Consider the following 15,115-nt stretch of genomic DNA (forward strand, 5'->3'; position numbering starts at 1 on the left):
CTGAGTTTCTGTATAGCACTTGGTGACATCTGCTTATGTAAAAACGCTTTTATAAATACATTTGATTGATTGATTGGTGGCACCTTAACTGGGGAGACCGGGCTCGTGGTAATGACTGGAGCGGAATCAGTGGAACGGTATCAAATACATCAAACACATGCTTGATGCCGTTCCATCTGCTCCGTTCCGATGATTATTATGAGCTGTCCTCCCCTCAGCAGACTACTGTAACACACACTAATGATTCCGATAACAAGCATTCCAGTCACAAACCTCCATCCCTTCACATTCTCGTCAGTCAGCAGGATGCTGTGATGATGTCCAGAATCTCCTGAATCCAAGATGGCCGACACTGTTTGTTTGTGTTATGTTGCAATCCCACTTCCTGCTGCTCGCTAGTGTAAACCGCCCACCGCCCTGGCCAGGAAAAACAGCACGACCAGCACCCCAGTGAGTGAGGTTTAGGCTTGGACTTGTCTGTAGTGTTTGCTGTTTCCCACGTTGTTGGAATTCAACAGCAAGCTGTTTACTAGGCCCCATGCGGCACCACCGTTCCCTCCTCCCTCCCTCCCTCCTCCCCCATCCTGGCCCTCTGCTCCCTACCGTCTCCCTTCTTCCCAACATGGATATGCAGCGTTCATCGTAGAGCAGTAATCACACAGCACTGAGGAACCAAGCCAGTGGGATTAGGTTACAGGCATTGTGATTTGTGAGACTAGGAGACGCGGTTAGTCAATTAGAATTATGTGGTGTAGTTTTACCCCAGGAATGAAACGTGGTGCCCACATTTGTCAGGAGTCTGAATGGCCTCTATCCAGTTCCTATAAACTGTAACTGAACACAAAACATATTGTAAATAGCTTCAATTCCGCATCTAATTAATGCCATCTATTATTTGCAATCACGCCGTTAATTCCATGAGCTGGTTGTGTATTTTAAAAGCTGCATAGTAAACAAGAACATAAGAATAACTACAATATTGAAATCAGCCAGTAATAATCGGATTGTTAATATTGTCCTTAGTTAGCTGAATGTCATGTATAAATAAGCTTCAAGCATTAAAATCCATCTATGTCCTCACAATGACATTTAATTTTCCACCGTAAGGTATATGAGCATCATCAGGGAAGGATTTTCATAGGGTTTATTTTTACAGCTGACAACGAATGATACCAATACAATGCATCAAACGAAGTAATAATAGACAGCTCAATGAAAATGTTAACAACATGATGAGGTGCATGCAAAATGGGAATCCTCTTCATCTTTGTTTTTGTGTTCCATCCTCTTTTTCCTCAGTGCAGCCAGATGGCAAAGCGCCAACTCTGCAGTCCTCTTCATCAGCCCGTTTGATGGGCGTCCTGCTGCCGAGTTTCAAGGAGGCCATGTGTTTACAAAATGACATTTGTGACAAAAGAAAGTTTTTTTTTAATATAGCAAGCTGATTCTATAGAGGGTAGAGGTTAGAGTGTGTGGGGTAAGGGAAGGGTGTGTGTGTGTGTGTGTGTGTGTGTGTGTGTGTGTGAGTGTCCTGTAGTGTTGTTGAATGTCTGCAGTCTCTTAATCCTACTGTAACCCCCTGTGCTGCCATGCTGTTCTGCTATATACAGCTATGTTACTATACAACTTTTTCCACTGTGTGTGAATGGCATTCCAATATGAGCAAAGTCAAGTCTTTTTTCACAATGATATCAGTAATCACACACTGTATTCTTCTCCGTAGTTCGATTCAAACATTCAGGAAAAACGGTTTCAATATTTTTTGGTTGTTGTACATTTTTTTTGGACTGAAACATGTTCTTGTTATTTTTTCTCTCTCTCAATATTCTATCATCTTATCCTAATATTGTCTTTGTCTTCAATGGTGAGGAATTCCCCTTCTCTTAATACTTTAGGGAATTTTCAAACGTCGGGAAGTTTGGCTGTAATGCCCCAAGATTTGTTCTCCCTGTAAGAAATCATAGAGTAACAATATATTAACTACAGAGCAACCTGGCTTTATAGGTCTGCATTTAGTCTTATGCCACCTTAGCACTACTTATATAATATACAGGTATATCAGTCAATGTATGCTTTGCAGCGTTCCTTCTTCCATAAAAAAAAAGTTATATAGCCATATTCATGCATTAAAAAGCAATTTTCATAATTGTTGACTACAGGGTTTAGGTGCAAATTCATGGGGCATTACTTTGAAGCTGTAAACACCATAAAATAGGAAATAAAAATTTGAAATGAAAGTAAAAAATGTGGAACGTTTGTTTTAATTGGTCAATCAATCATTGAATGCTTTTTTCACTTGTTGATGTGAGTAAAATAATAAAACCTAGTATCTAAGGGATAACACAAAAAAATGGCAAGTGTAATGAAAAATAAAACTCATTTAAAACAAAGTATTTTTTATTCACACAAATTTAATAAGATATATAACAACCGTTTGGTCCATAAATATTTAAGAAGAAATAGTTTCTATACACCATCTTTGTCAAGAAACAGGGAAACATGGACAATCTTGATAGAACACTTACTGTACTCAACTATTAACACAAAGATTATTGGATTAACCAACTATATCTGAAAGAGTGCACAAATGCTTTCTAAGACATCGCTGCCCCCTTTCTAACAGGATACACCATAAAAAGATCTTCAGAAATAAGATGCAAAACAGTACAAAACTAGTGAGGCGTCAAAAAGATGTGAATCAGTCAACAAACACATATAATCCTGAAGTTTACAAACTTTCTTCCAAGTTATAGCATAAGGCACATAGTAGAATTGAGTTAAGCATCTACTTCATCAAGTAGATTGAGAGTAACGCTATGTTCTACAATAGAACAAATTGTGACAATTACAATAAAATGTTTAACCCCGCAGCCAGGACTCTCTTTTCCTTTCTCCTAATTCGCACCATGTAGTCCTGCTTTGCTATCAACCACAACCCGACGCCAACGACCTTAAACAGCTGGCCCAGAAGACAACAGAAAAATGTTTAACCCCGCAGAAAGGAATCCTTCTATTTCTTTTGTCTCTCTTTCGCCAAAATCAGCCAGAGGGAAAAATGAATAATTTGGTCTGTCCAGTAGCAAGTGTCGGTAAAGTTTAAATATGGCCAAGGAGAAAACGTGGAGGATGATTTCTTTGTCCCACTGGCTGTCTAATATCTCCAGCTTTTCTGAGGTCATTGTAATGTTTCTGTCAGCTCTACACTTCTAACCATCCATATCGTCATCCCTCACTTTATTATCTTCCTCTCCAACCTTCTTACCTTTTTCAGAATCAACCCTTCTTTACCCTGAGAAACATGATGATGATGATAATAATAATAACAATAATGCACTTTTCATTGGGCAGTATATTGTCACTGTGCAATTGTATTTAACAGTAATTCTACGGGCTCGCTGAATCCAGATAAACTACTGTTTTTCCATTTGTGTGTTGGTATGTAAAATGAAGCCAACAGAATTGTTTTTCCAGTTTGTGTTGGTATGTAAAATGAGGCCAAAAGATTTGTAAAAGTATCATGGAAACAATCATTTCAAACAGTGCCCATGAACTCTGTCTCAATCAGAATTTCACTCAGTGATTTATATTGTTGAACTCCTGCTAATATCAACGTGACTGCATTACATGTTGGACAGTTCCCACTGTACAGATCTAGAGATTTGTTCTGGTCTTATTATTTTCTATCACAGTTGAGGTGTATCATGTTAAGACAAAATGCATGTTGACGTCACTGCAGCAACCTGGCATTTGAGTTGTAATGTTTGTTTTGTTGTAATGTATACAACGTTAATTTAGAGACGAGAAATGACTCATCTCTATAATGCTCCAATATCTTGGAACATCCAGGATAACTCTGAATGATCTTTTTACACAACATTCTGAAAATTCATGTTTCAAAGATAATTTAAAAAAAAAAGGAAATATCAAAATATGCCTTAAATAGGATAGTACTAACATAGTATTAGTGATTTAAAATTCATTATCAGGCGGGATCAATTTAGACTAAATCAAATCAAATGAACAAATTAAATTAAATAAAGTAAAAAATAATATACTATTACCATTTAAATAATTTCATTTGGGCTCTGACCCAGATTGTTGAACCCTCTATAATAATTTGTCAGTGCCTTCCAGATTCAAAACGTCCTCGACACAAAACCAATCACTAAATAGGTTGACTACAAACTCAGCTGCCAAGCGGTTGCAAATGCTACACATGAAAATAATCTGCTCCTGATTAAATGTTGCTGCTGTTGTCGTTGTTCTTGCTGCTTCCTGTTGTGTGTACAGTACAGTACCGTACTTTATGTATCCATGGAACTGGCTCTGTTTTCTTTAAAGATGTTGTTTAAAAATATAGAATTGCAAATTGGGGAAAAAAAGCAAAATGAGTTAAGAGCTAGGAGTCGTAGAGCTTGCTAGAAAAGGTTTGTCAAGGTAGTCTGTGAGGGGCTCCCCGAATCATGGCTGTCCAAACTAGACGTGACGGAGGTCACTACAGTGATAGAGGGATTGGTCAGGTCTGTTAGTGTGGCCGCGCTGGAGGGGGGCGTCAGAGCGCCGCTGTCGGACGAGGGCGGAGGGAGTGACGTGCCGTCGGCCTTGTCAACACCATTCTCCTGTCGCAAAACGTTCCTTCTGAATTTGGCTCTTGCGTTTTGGAACCATACCTGTAAACCAATCCAATCCAATGGCTTTTACTTTATGTTTATGTCTGATGTATATTAAAAATATATATATTAGCAACTTATTTACTTTCTTTTCTTTCTTTCTCATAAAATTGTTCTGTTTGACATCACAGTGTTGTCCACTAGCTGACTCTCCTGGTAGAGTACAAAGTGCAATAACTACAAACTGCTGATTTTGACGCCATTATTTTGGACTCAGGGAGTAGAAACCACATGAGAAATGACCAGCTGAAAGAGTTTTTCTTTTGTAAAAGATCCTTACAAGACTTGTGCACTCTCTCTCTCTGTGTACGTTAGTTTAAGTTTCTCGCTCTGTGAACGTTAGTTTAAGTTACTCTTGCCACCACTGACCCAGGGAGACTGGGAGTGATTAGTAGATAAATGATATGTCTATAAACCCTGAACACTACAAATACACTACATCTACTTCATACAGTACATCAAGGAACCTAGTGCCTAACAACATTCCATACAACTCAACATTGGTAGAAAACTAATTAAACATTTTATTAAAACCAAACAAACCAAAAAAAAGATGAATTAATTGGACTTGAATGGAACTGATGGTAAAAAAAAACTAACAAACAGTGGAATGGAGGATATAGTGATGATGTCATACTAGGTCAGAGGTCAAGAAGGAGGTCGGTGGCTTCTGCTTACCTGTAGAACTCTTTTGGTGAGGCCTGTCTTCTGGGCCAGCTGTTTGAGGTCCTTGGCGTCGGGGTTGTGGTTGATAGCAAAGTAGGACTTCATGGTGCGGAGCTGGTGGTGCTTGAAGGAGGTTCGCATGCGCTTGTTCTTCTGGGCTGGAGGGTAGGCCTGGTCACGGTCCAGGTGTTCCCCATCATTCTCATTACAACCTGACCAAGAAGAGGTGGCGTCAGGTTAGAACACAAATACAACCACATTGGAGAATGCATTACGTGCATTGTAGAATAATATATATATTTTTAAGTGGGGTGCTGCTGGATACTTGTAAATATAATCCCCAGAAGATGAGATGGACAGCAGTCCCCCAGATGGTTGAGTATAGAAAGATACAACACAACCGGAGTGGGGTTGGAATAGTTTAACATGGCCACGCATTCCATTGAACAGAAATTCAAGACACAAAATGTCCGGAAACTGGCCATCATTTTCAGTTAACATTTAAATCTTTCATTGATTCATAATTATTCCAAATTGAACTGACCCGAAACCCTTAGAATTTAAATAAATAAATAAAACAAATCTACAGTAAGAGTTAGTTGATTTGGTCCAGCATTTCTAATCCTGTGTTTAAAGAAAGTAATACGGTCTTGTCATTAAAATGTAATCCCTACTTCCAACATGCACCATAATATTAGGTCCTTAACTGTTTATGGGAAAATATTTACAATAATTGATTGACATTCCATGATCAAAAGACAATTATTTTAAAAGTCAACACATCCAGCAGACATTTTTATAGTATAGCTCCCTATGACAGACGCTTTCTACTCTATCACATCAAGTGGTCGTCTCTAAATCTCTGTCTAATAAACTGGAACAATATAGCAGACCATTCATTTTATTCAACACACCTATCTTGTTATTTATGTCCCCCGGAAATGCAAATCACTAGTTTAAATGACAGACTTTAGTGCGGGTTTCAAAGACTCAAAATGCATTGCTCCAGTAGGCTTAATTCTAGTTTTAGTGAATCCAGAACTAATCATGAACGCAGATGAATCTAGGATTAAATATCTCTGACCTACACACTCCATTTATTTTTCAAATGAATCTCGGGCCAGGACTACTACTAGATGGTTCATCATTAACTTGTAACTTAAAACACTTATTTTCAGATATCAGATGTTCATCTTAATTCATGTTAGACACGTATCTTAAAAGCACTGCAATAAATAAGACCTAAATCTTTAAATCTTGGGTATCCTATTTTCGTCCAGTGCCTTTCGTTCTATAACTACCCAGCAGGGGTCGCTATGAAAACAGGCTGAGCAACAAAGTATAGCCTCCCAACTGCAAAGTCGACATTGGACTGCAATGAAGAATCCTCTAAAAGACGTATAGGCACACAGAGCAGATAGATCCAAAACATTATAAACCGGATCTAGACAATATAACCGTTTTTCCCGCACCTGACAGTGAAAGACGTGCAATTTCTGATTTTGGAACGCTACATTCAAAAGCAGGACTTCATTCTGAGTTAACTACAAGCGTACGTATGTCTTTGCAGTGCAACCAAAAAGTGCTTTAAAAATGCACAACATCTATAGCTAAACATACTTAAAAAAAAAAAAATGAAACCAAATAAATTAAGGAGGCATATTGCTATTATTTATGGAAATGAAACAGTCTTTAGAAAATCTCGATTATTATCCTTGTCGTTATTAATGTATTATTATTGGTATGCCTATTGTATTGTATTCCCGCTCCATCTTTGACTTTGTGTCTGAGAACTGTGCTGACCTTCCCGAGAAGGATTCAGAAGTGGCTGAAAGCCAGGGATTCCTAAAGCACATTCAATTAACGCAGAACAATTAACTCGCAGATGACCTTTATTCCTTTGATTCGTGGTGAACAGAGGAAACTTGGCACACAATTAACAACTTTATCAAGCGGATACTAATTCTAAAAAGCAACAACAAAAGAGAATATGCGGGGTTGGTTGCATTATAACGTCCAGCGTTTTCAATTCCAGATTTTAAAAGTAAAATGAGTCTAACTTTATGCCTACTGTAGGCTATAGCCTAACCGAGGGGGCAATGTTCCCCGAAGTAAGACTAAAGGCGAAAAAAAAGGGCATTAGCTGCGGCACATTTTAAACAAGTGAATTACCGTACTGAATTACCGTACCCTCTGCACGTGCGTATAGGTCACCCGTTACCCCCCTGCACGTGCATACGGTTCAAGTTCATGTGTGCCCATGTTAGACATTCGATAACCTAAAACGATTCTTAATTAGAAAATGTAATAGAATGTTTAACTGGGGGTCAATTTTAGATCATTTTGACAACAATAAATGTAGCATAATGATGGTAAATGCAAATAGGCTTGGCCTACTTCATGAACAGAGCACACATTCATAGCAGGCCTCTTCAATTTTGTTGAATAGCCAATTGTTCTCTTTCTTGTGTCCCCTTCCCTTTTTGGTTAAAATGTCTTTCGGAGTAGGCCTACGGACTTTAACACCGAGCAAGCCAAAAAATCCCAGCAGCCAGCTCTATATTCGTCAGTTCACCAGCGCACGTCGTGGGTTTTTTACATTTTGTATTTAACTAGACAAGTCAGTTAAGAACAAACTCTTATTTACAATGACGGCCTAGGAACAGTGGGTTAACTGCCTTGTTCAGAACAACAGATTTGTACCTTGTCAGCTCGGGGATTCGACCTAGCAACTTTTCGGTTACCGGCCCAACGCTCTAACCACTAGGCTACCTTCGTTAGAATGTAATAACATTATATTAGCCCTAACCATTACATCCCCATCGAAACGTTATTTACTATGAGTGCAACAGCATCAATTCCCCGACACAACTCCCCAACCAGCCAGTCCTCTCATCTTCTCTGTCTCCTCACCTGAGTTGTAGCTGGTGATGTCTATGCCCATGGCGGGGCTCTTCCTCTTCCGAGGCCTTCCCTTCTGGGCCGTTCCGGTGCCATTGAAGTATGGCAGCGCCAGACCTCCACCTTTAGCCGCCATCTCGGCATAGTTGAGGCCAGGGTGGGGGTACTCTCCCTGGGATATGGTCTCGAAGTGGACCCGGCAGTACACCAGGCTGTCCTTCATGCCGAAGTGGTCGCCTGTGGTCAGGGTCTTGTTGCACGTGGTGCACGTGAAGCAACTCAGGTGGTACACGGAGTCCCTCGCGCGCATCACCATCTCAGATGCTGAGATCCCGAGGTGGCAGCGAGCGCACCTCTGCACCGAGAACCTTCTAGAACAAGGACGCGCAGACATGACACTTCTAAAACATCCGAACAAGGTTGAAAAATATGGAACACACTCACACACTGCGAGGAGAGGGGGGGCTACATAAAATACACCTCCATGTCGTTATTGTTTCCCCCCCCAGCAGTTTGCTTATAATGTTATAACCTCCATCCGCAGTTTGTGTATAATAACATCTCGGCTTTGCGGTGGAAATGTCAGATTGCCTCTGATATCTATAGGTTACATGGCTACAGCTGTGTCTATTTCCATGTTGTCGATTCATTATATGAGGTCTTGTATGTCCTGTTGAATAAAGCTATAGCCGATCGAACCAATAAGCCTTCTCTGCATACATTATACATTTAACCTAGATTTATAGCCTATTTGCCTTTTTCCGTGGCCTGTGTTTGTGTTTTACGCCTATGGATTCAGTCACTGACAATCGTTTGTATGACAGGCCTAATACCAAACAGAGAGAGAGAGAGGGAGAGAGAGAGTGTGTGTTAAATTATCGAATAATAAAATACATAATTTCACTAAGCCTGTAGAAAAACAATTTATAACCTTAGATTTTTCTTACCTGTAGTAATCCTCCTTGCAGTAGATGCTGCCATCCTTGGCGAAACACGTGAGCTCTGACTCCAAATGCTGTTTACATTCACAGCATTTGAGGCACCGTAGGTGCCATTGTTTGTCCACAGCGAGCAGATAATATCTATCCGATATTTTGCCTCCACAGCCGGCACACAACGCGGGTTTCTCAGGGCCCATTGAAGGCATGGTCTGGAAGGAGAAGGAAAGGAGGGCGATATTAACGTCTGTAGTTAGGCCTATACTTCTCATGTGAGGGTTTGGCTTGTTTGTGATAAAACTGTAACATATATGAAAATGACATATTACACTGAAATCAGCATTACACGATTTTCTTGAAAATAAATAAAATAGCAAGTAGCACTTTAGTTAGATTTTAGGCTCATGACAGTTCGGTTTAAAAGCTAAATGAACCCCAGGAAATTCCTGCGGAGCTGGAAGTGTATAAACATGCAAGACCCATTGTGTTTAGGGAGTAACTGCGTTCAACTTATCTAACAAATGGAGCTACATAATGATATTACAATGACAAAGAATAATTAATGACGCTTCCTTGCACATTTAAAATAAGCTGTATCGACAGCTAAGAAGGCCCTATAACCTCCTACTTTTACACGCCTATAATTTAAGCATAAATTACAACAATGACCCAGGAATAATAATTATAATAATAACACAAATTATGTAGGCCTATAATAAATGATGTAAATGCTAATAATAACCAAGCACAGATAACTCTATTAGGCTATATCTGTAATTATTGTTTAATTATAGCCTATATTAGATAAATAAATATTAACAACAGCAATTTGCTATTTGCTCAAAATATAAATTGTGTAACAAATTGGAAAATTGTGCGTAATAATTGTCACATTTACTTTATGCACTTTCACTTAACAGGTTTATAAGTGAATATATTTGTATTACATACGAAAACTTCCCCAGACGAGCATACAATTTAGGCTGCATGTAATTGTTTGTTATGTTGGCCAGAGGAATCTGTAAACTCAATATTAACCACAACATCAGGACTTTCGAGTGATTCTTTATATTAGCCCAACTATAGGCCTACCTTCTAAAACATTCTCTTGCGCATAAGCAGTTATTCCCATTCGGATGTAGGTGTTAATCGTCATAGATGACAGGAAAAAACAACAACATTGCATTGTGTTAATTTTCCTCACCGCTTCCCTTCCGTTGAGCCGCACGCCCTTGGCCAGGCGCGAGTCGGTTTTGGATCTCCTCTCCATCTCCTCCATGATGCCCTGGATGTGGTCACCGGAGATCCCGTGGAACAGCATGGCTCCCGCTCTTGAACGACGCAATGTGCAACAGCTCGCTTCTGCCTTATAGCCCACAACTTCCATATACAGCTCTGCGTCCGGTAGGCTCAGAGCATCCGACTGGTTCTGCTGCGAGACAGGCATACACACACAAGAGGCACACTCAGCTCAGCTTACCTCCTCTGCAAGTGTGCAAAGCAAACTGGGGGAAAACGAATACAACTCGGTGTAGAGATGAGGAACGGGGAGAAGTCAAGGCAGGAATAAATTGTTTTCCTCTCCCCTGAATGAATGTCTTGTTACCAAAAAAGAAAAAGTATAGTCCAGCTGATCCTGCGGGTGCCAGTACACGCACTGATGATGATGGTGATGAACGGTTAAAATGGCAGAAGTTTAGATTGGGTATTTTTCTCTCGACAGTCCCCCACCGATCTCCCGTTACAGGGTTCCGTGTGCTTGAAGGTCAGATTGGGACTGCCTGAGTTGGAGAGCCGTGTTCTATTTGTGAAGAGAGCAAAAGCCTGCCCAGTTTGGATAATTTGGTAGGAGGAGTCGCCCCTTCTCTCTATGCCACTGATTTCTATACACCAACAAAGAGCTGTCACTCTCCTCTCAAACCCGCCGTGCGTGCTGGCTGCGAGAGCGTGGAGAGAGACACTTCGGGTATTGACATTTACATTACTTTTCTTTTCTATAGCTTTTACTTACCAGACACATTAGTGGAGACTAAATCGCAGCTTAAAAACACGATACGGTTTAGTGATATTTACATAAGCTCTTGGTGTGATTGAATTAGAAGGATAAGCATTGGATATTGAATTGTAATTTGAACTAATTTTAATATGTTTGAAATGTATTATGAAGTTTCAGAATTCTCATTTGTTGAATTTGATTCGATACGTTTATGTGACACGTCTTATGTGAAACAGTCGTGTGAAGCGATATTTTTTTACTATTGTCGGGTATATTTTGGATTGGATATTTTTTACTTTAGCCCGAGATTATAATAGGCCTAATTTAACAGGACCCTGATTAATTCATGTTAAAGATGACATGCTGTGTGTGTGTGTGTGTGTGTGTGTGTGTGCGTGTGCGTGTGTGTGTGTGTGCGTGTGCGTGTGTGTGTGTGTGTTGGGAGGTTGGGGCGGGGCAGTGATATGTTATAGGGAGAAGGCAGCTACAGTAACTCCGTAGAGAGAATGGTAAAAGATTATCATAGCCAACATATGTTAAGTTTAGCCTACAAAACACGATGTAGGCCTGCAAAATAATACAATATGGACTACGATAAATATGCCACAAATAGCCTGAAGCATGGCAAAAACAGATAGACCGATTCTAAAACGAGCAGATGCCAAATGCCAGACCCTTTTCTAACCAACATAATAACTTAGCCTAATTAAGAAGCCTATATATATAAGCCTATATATGAGCCTATATGCATTTTCTAGTTATCCTAAGGCTGCATGCGCTGAAGTGGCAGTGTCAAGCTTCCATTCTGTGTAAGTAACGGAATTACAGATTTTAAAGCCCAATCAATGCTCTCTCATTTAAACGGTAACCTACACTCAATGGAAACTAATTATCCGCCACTAACTCTTCATTAGCATGCCCATCGTCTCTCCAATTAACCCCTCTGTACACTCAAACTATCGCGATACACTGACAAACAGATTTCTCTCTCAAATGTGTGACAACACGCACCCATGATATTGGCTAAATTTGTTTGTTTTTGTCATTTTGTACTTTAATCCAAGATATTGAATTCCATTAAATCTATTTATTGCACGGATACCATGTTGTCGAAAAGGTAATTGATATTATCTATATAACGAATGTGTGTATTATTCTGTCCCCAAGGCCCTGGCCGAGGCCTGACAGACAATAAAACACGTCTGGGAGAATTAAAGGTTTTGTGTCAGAGGACAAAAGATAACTCTGCTTACAGTCCGGACCATTAATAGACTCCCCAAAGCTCAATGGAGTTGCAGGTGCGCTTCCTCTCGCCAACACCAATCATTTTAAGAAGTGTTACATTTCCATTTTGTCCCCGGGATCAGAAGTCGGGTGTTTAATTGGGCCCCTCTAGACAACACGGCGCAGAAATGTCCAAGCTTTAGAGGAGGTGAATGTGCTAGCAGCAGCGGAGTTAATTCGCGCTCTGTCAGTTTCATACCGCTGAGGTAAAACATTTAATAGAAAAATACTGAGGATTCATTTCACTTGGACAAAGAAATCTTAAAATTATGTCAGTTCAGTGTGACATTAAATTGCAGTGTTTATTACGCGTTCCCAGGAGAGGATAGAAAACGCAAGTGGCCCACCTTATTTTTTTTTTAAAAAACGTATATCCTGCTAAATGTATAGATAGCTGTTGTTATTTATTTCATAAACTAAAATGATCCTTACTATTATTAGTATTATTATTATTTCATTGTGCATCTTCATAAGGAATATGAAAGGTGCTATAGATCCCCTTGATGCGTGTCTCCCTGGCCTCCAGCAATGACATTTCATCCGAGTGAAAAAGGATTCAAAATGCGTCAGTGTATGCATGAGTTCTCCCAGTGTCCATCTCTCTGAAATGGAAATCAACCTATTTCTTTTTTTTTACTTAACAAAATCTAAATCTAGCCTTATTCCCTCTTTCTCGGATTTAGTTTATAGCTTCTACTTTAGAGGTCCAGGGTCCCATAGCAGGTTACTGGTTATACATGTGTAATTATCTGCTATATGATAAAAAATGAAAATAAAATAAATGACTACTGATGATGCATCTTACAGTAACGCCAATAAGGATGGCGGACACACATTAGTATCTTCTAAGGAAAGTAACTTATTAGTCTCTAAACGCGTTGGCTTTTGTTTTTTGGGGGGTGAATTCATACCTGCATTGTTCGTAACCATGCCAGGCTTTTGTCTCCTGAATAATAAAATAAATAAAATGAAATATAGCGTCCAACTAAAGTATTTCCATTCCGGTTAGAATTCAGAATTCATCGTTATTTTACTATTATTTGGGTGGCTCATAACATTTTAGAACTGGCAACACATTTAGGCTATTATTACTTATTTTTCTCCGTTTCCCCCCTTTTTTCCACTTTTCTGCTGAGACTTTGCTGAGAATCACCTCTAACCTCTGCAGTTCAGTGTACTGTGCAGTGTCTTCTCAATTTCAACCTTGGTATTTTTTCTTATAAAATGTTGACCATGAACATCTATTCAAAAACAATGACAGATAAGATAACCATATTTCAACTATACCACGGGTGGCTCAATGTTGACTTTGGTTTCCTTGTGAATGAAAGAAATAAGCCGTATATCCAACGGTATATCGCCAATCCTTCCACATCTCAAAGCTCAGTAACCAGGCAGTAACACGTCTCACTATATCTGTCATTAATGCAAAATCTTATAGCTTGCACACGCACAATCTTTTCCACTCCATGCATCAGGCTGTATTCTATTTCAATGCCATTTTTTCGCACCTCGAAAAATATCAGCCATGTGGATATAATGTAGGCCTATGGCACATATACTGATTAACTGCGTGAACATTTGTATTTCATGTGAAAGTTGAGGTTACCTTCAGCTGAGAAAGCGTTGTCCTGTTATAGAAGCCAACCGTGCGTGGAGAGGGTGGCGGGGCTGTACAGAAGAGAGAAGAGGAGGAGGAGAAGGAGGAGAAGGTGGCGGAGATTCTGCCGGTAGATGAGGGTTGTTCCTTGTTTCTTGTAGTCCCAGCGAGTGTCAATTAAAACAAACCCATCGCTTGGCGAGAAGACAATTATACATATTCCTCTCCCTTCACCAAACCCTCTCAAACGCACTGATAATGAGAGCTCACGAGACAATGCTGAGACACACACGCACGCACGCAAGTGCACGAACACACACACACACACACACACACACACACACACATCACGGGTTTGTCCAAAATATCAGCATGTCAATGCCCATATGAATTAAAATCTAGTCAAGTGTGTTTTACACCCCAGATTACAGTGGTTTCTGATGGGTCCGTTTTAATAAATCATTTGGTGTTGCAGTCAAACTGTATTAACAATAGGCTATCTGGAGAATATGAACGTTAAGATACACCACGCCTAAAAACATCACAGTGCATAGAAATGAAAAGTTATTCAATTGAGTAGATTATTATTAAATGTAACATTAATCCACGTGACACATTACGTAACCGAGCAGGCACATTTTATACTAATAGGTTTTATTGCCCAAATCAGGGAGAATATTAAAAACGCTTGGAACGAAATCTTGTGATGTTGAAGACAGAAATGAAATAGTCACATTCACTTTCTCCTCTGAAATGGGCTGGGCTTGACATCCACGTTTTTTTTTTCTAATCACATGAAAAAATACCTTAAATTACAACTCCCTAGGTCTTTGAATGGATCCATTCCCATTTGAATCAATCCCCGTCTCCCTTCCAGTCAACAAGATATAGGCATACCGGTAGGCCTTACAATGAACAATGGAGATGGTCGTTAGAACTATGCTATAGTGAAACGGTTGAGTCTGCGTAAATCTTTAGGTTACCGGGGAACGTCAACAGGAGCGCGTGTCACCTCGAGAATCCCAATTATAGAGTGTCATATTAGGTATGTCGCGCTGCC

At 39.7% G+C, this 15,115-nt stretch overlaps 1 protein-coding gene across 5 annotated transcripts; it reads right to left on the bottom strand.

Moving 5' to 3' along the window:
* Window positions 1-1,072: 1,072 nt before the first annotated feature.
* LOC115158781 (LIM/homeobox protein Lhx9) lies at window positions 1,073-14,299 on the bottom strand. 5 transcript variants are annotated; one of them, XM_029708092.1, is made up of 6 exons: window positions 14,065-14,299; window positions 10,380-10,607; window positions 9,185-9,387; window positions 8,250-8,608; window positions 5,349-5,548; window positions 2,380-4,670 (listed from the first exon to the last, which is right to left on the bottom strand). In XM_029708092.1, exons 2-6 carry the CDS (start codon window positions 10,560-10,562, stop codon window positions 4,419-4,421), a joined length of 1,197 nt encoding a protein of 398 aa, XP_029563952.1. In that variant the 5' UTR covers window positions 10,563-10,607; window positions 14,065-14,299; the 3' UTR covers window positions 2,380-4,418. The 5 variants fall into 5 exon arrangements, with proteins under 5 accessions (XP_029563954.1, XP_029563952.1, XP_029563953.1 ...); XM_029708093.1 differs by lacking the exon at window positions 14,065-14,299 and adding an exon at window positions 10,782-10,957; XM_029708094.1 differs by lacking the exons at window positions 2,380-4,670; window positions 14,065-14,299 and adding an exon at window positions 1,073-1,948 and having other exon boundaries at window positions 10,380-10,957.
* Window positions 14,300-15,115: the final 816 nt, after the last annotated feature.

The sequence above is a fragment of the Salmo trutta genome, chromosome 22 (genome assembly GCF_901001165.1).
Source record: "Salmo trutta chromosome 22, fSalTru1.1, whole genome shotgun sequence".
Taxonomy (NCBI): Eukaryota; Metazoa; Chordata; class Actinopteri; order Salmoniformes; family Salmonidae; genus Salmo; species Salmo trutta.

Coding starts and splice junctions, on each gene's coding strand:
- LOC115158781 (XM_029708089.1), bottom strand. CDS start 10,622: ATGCCTGTCTCGCAGCAGAACCAGTCGGATGCTCTGAGCCTACCGGAC. Junction 9,388..10,379: donor GGCTCAACGGAAGGGAAGCG/GTGAGGAAAATT, acceptor TTCTCCTTCCAG/ACCATGCCTTCAATGGGCCC. Junction 5,549..8,249: donor CATCACCAGCTACAACTCAG/GTGAGGAGACAG, acceptor CTTCTTGGTCAG/GTTGTAATGAGAATGATGGG.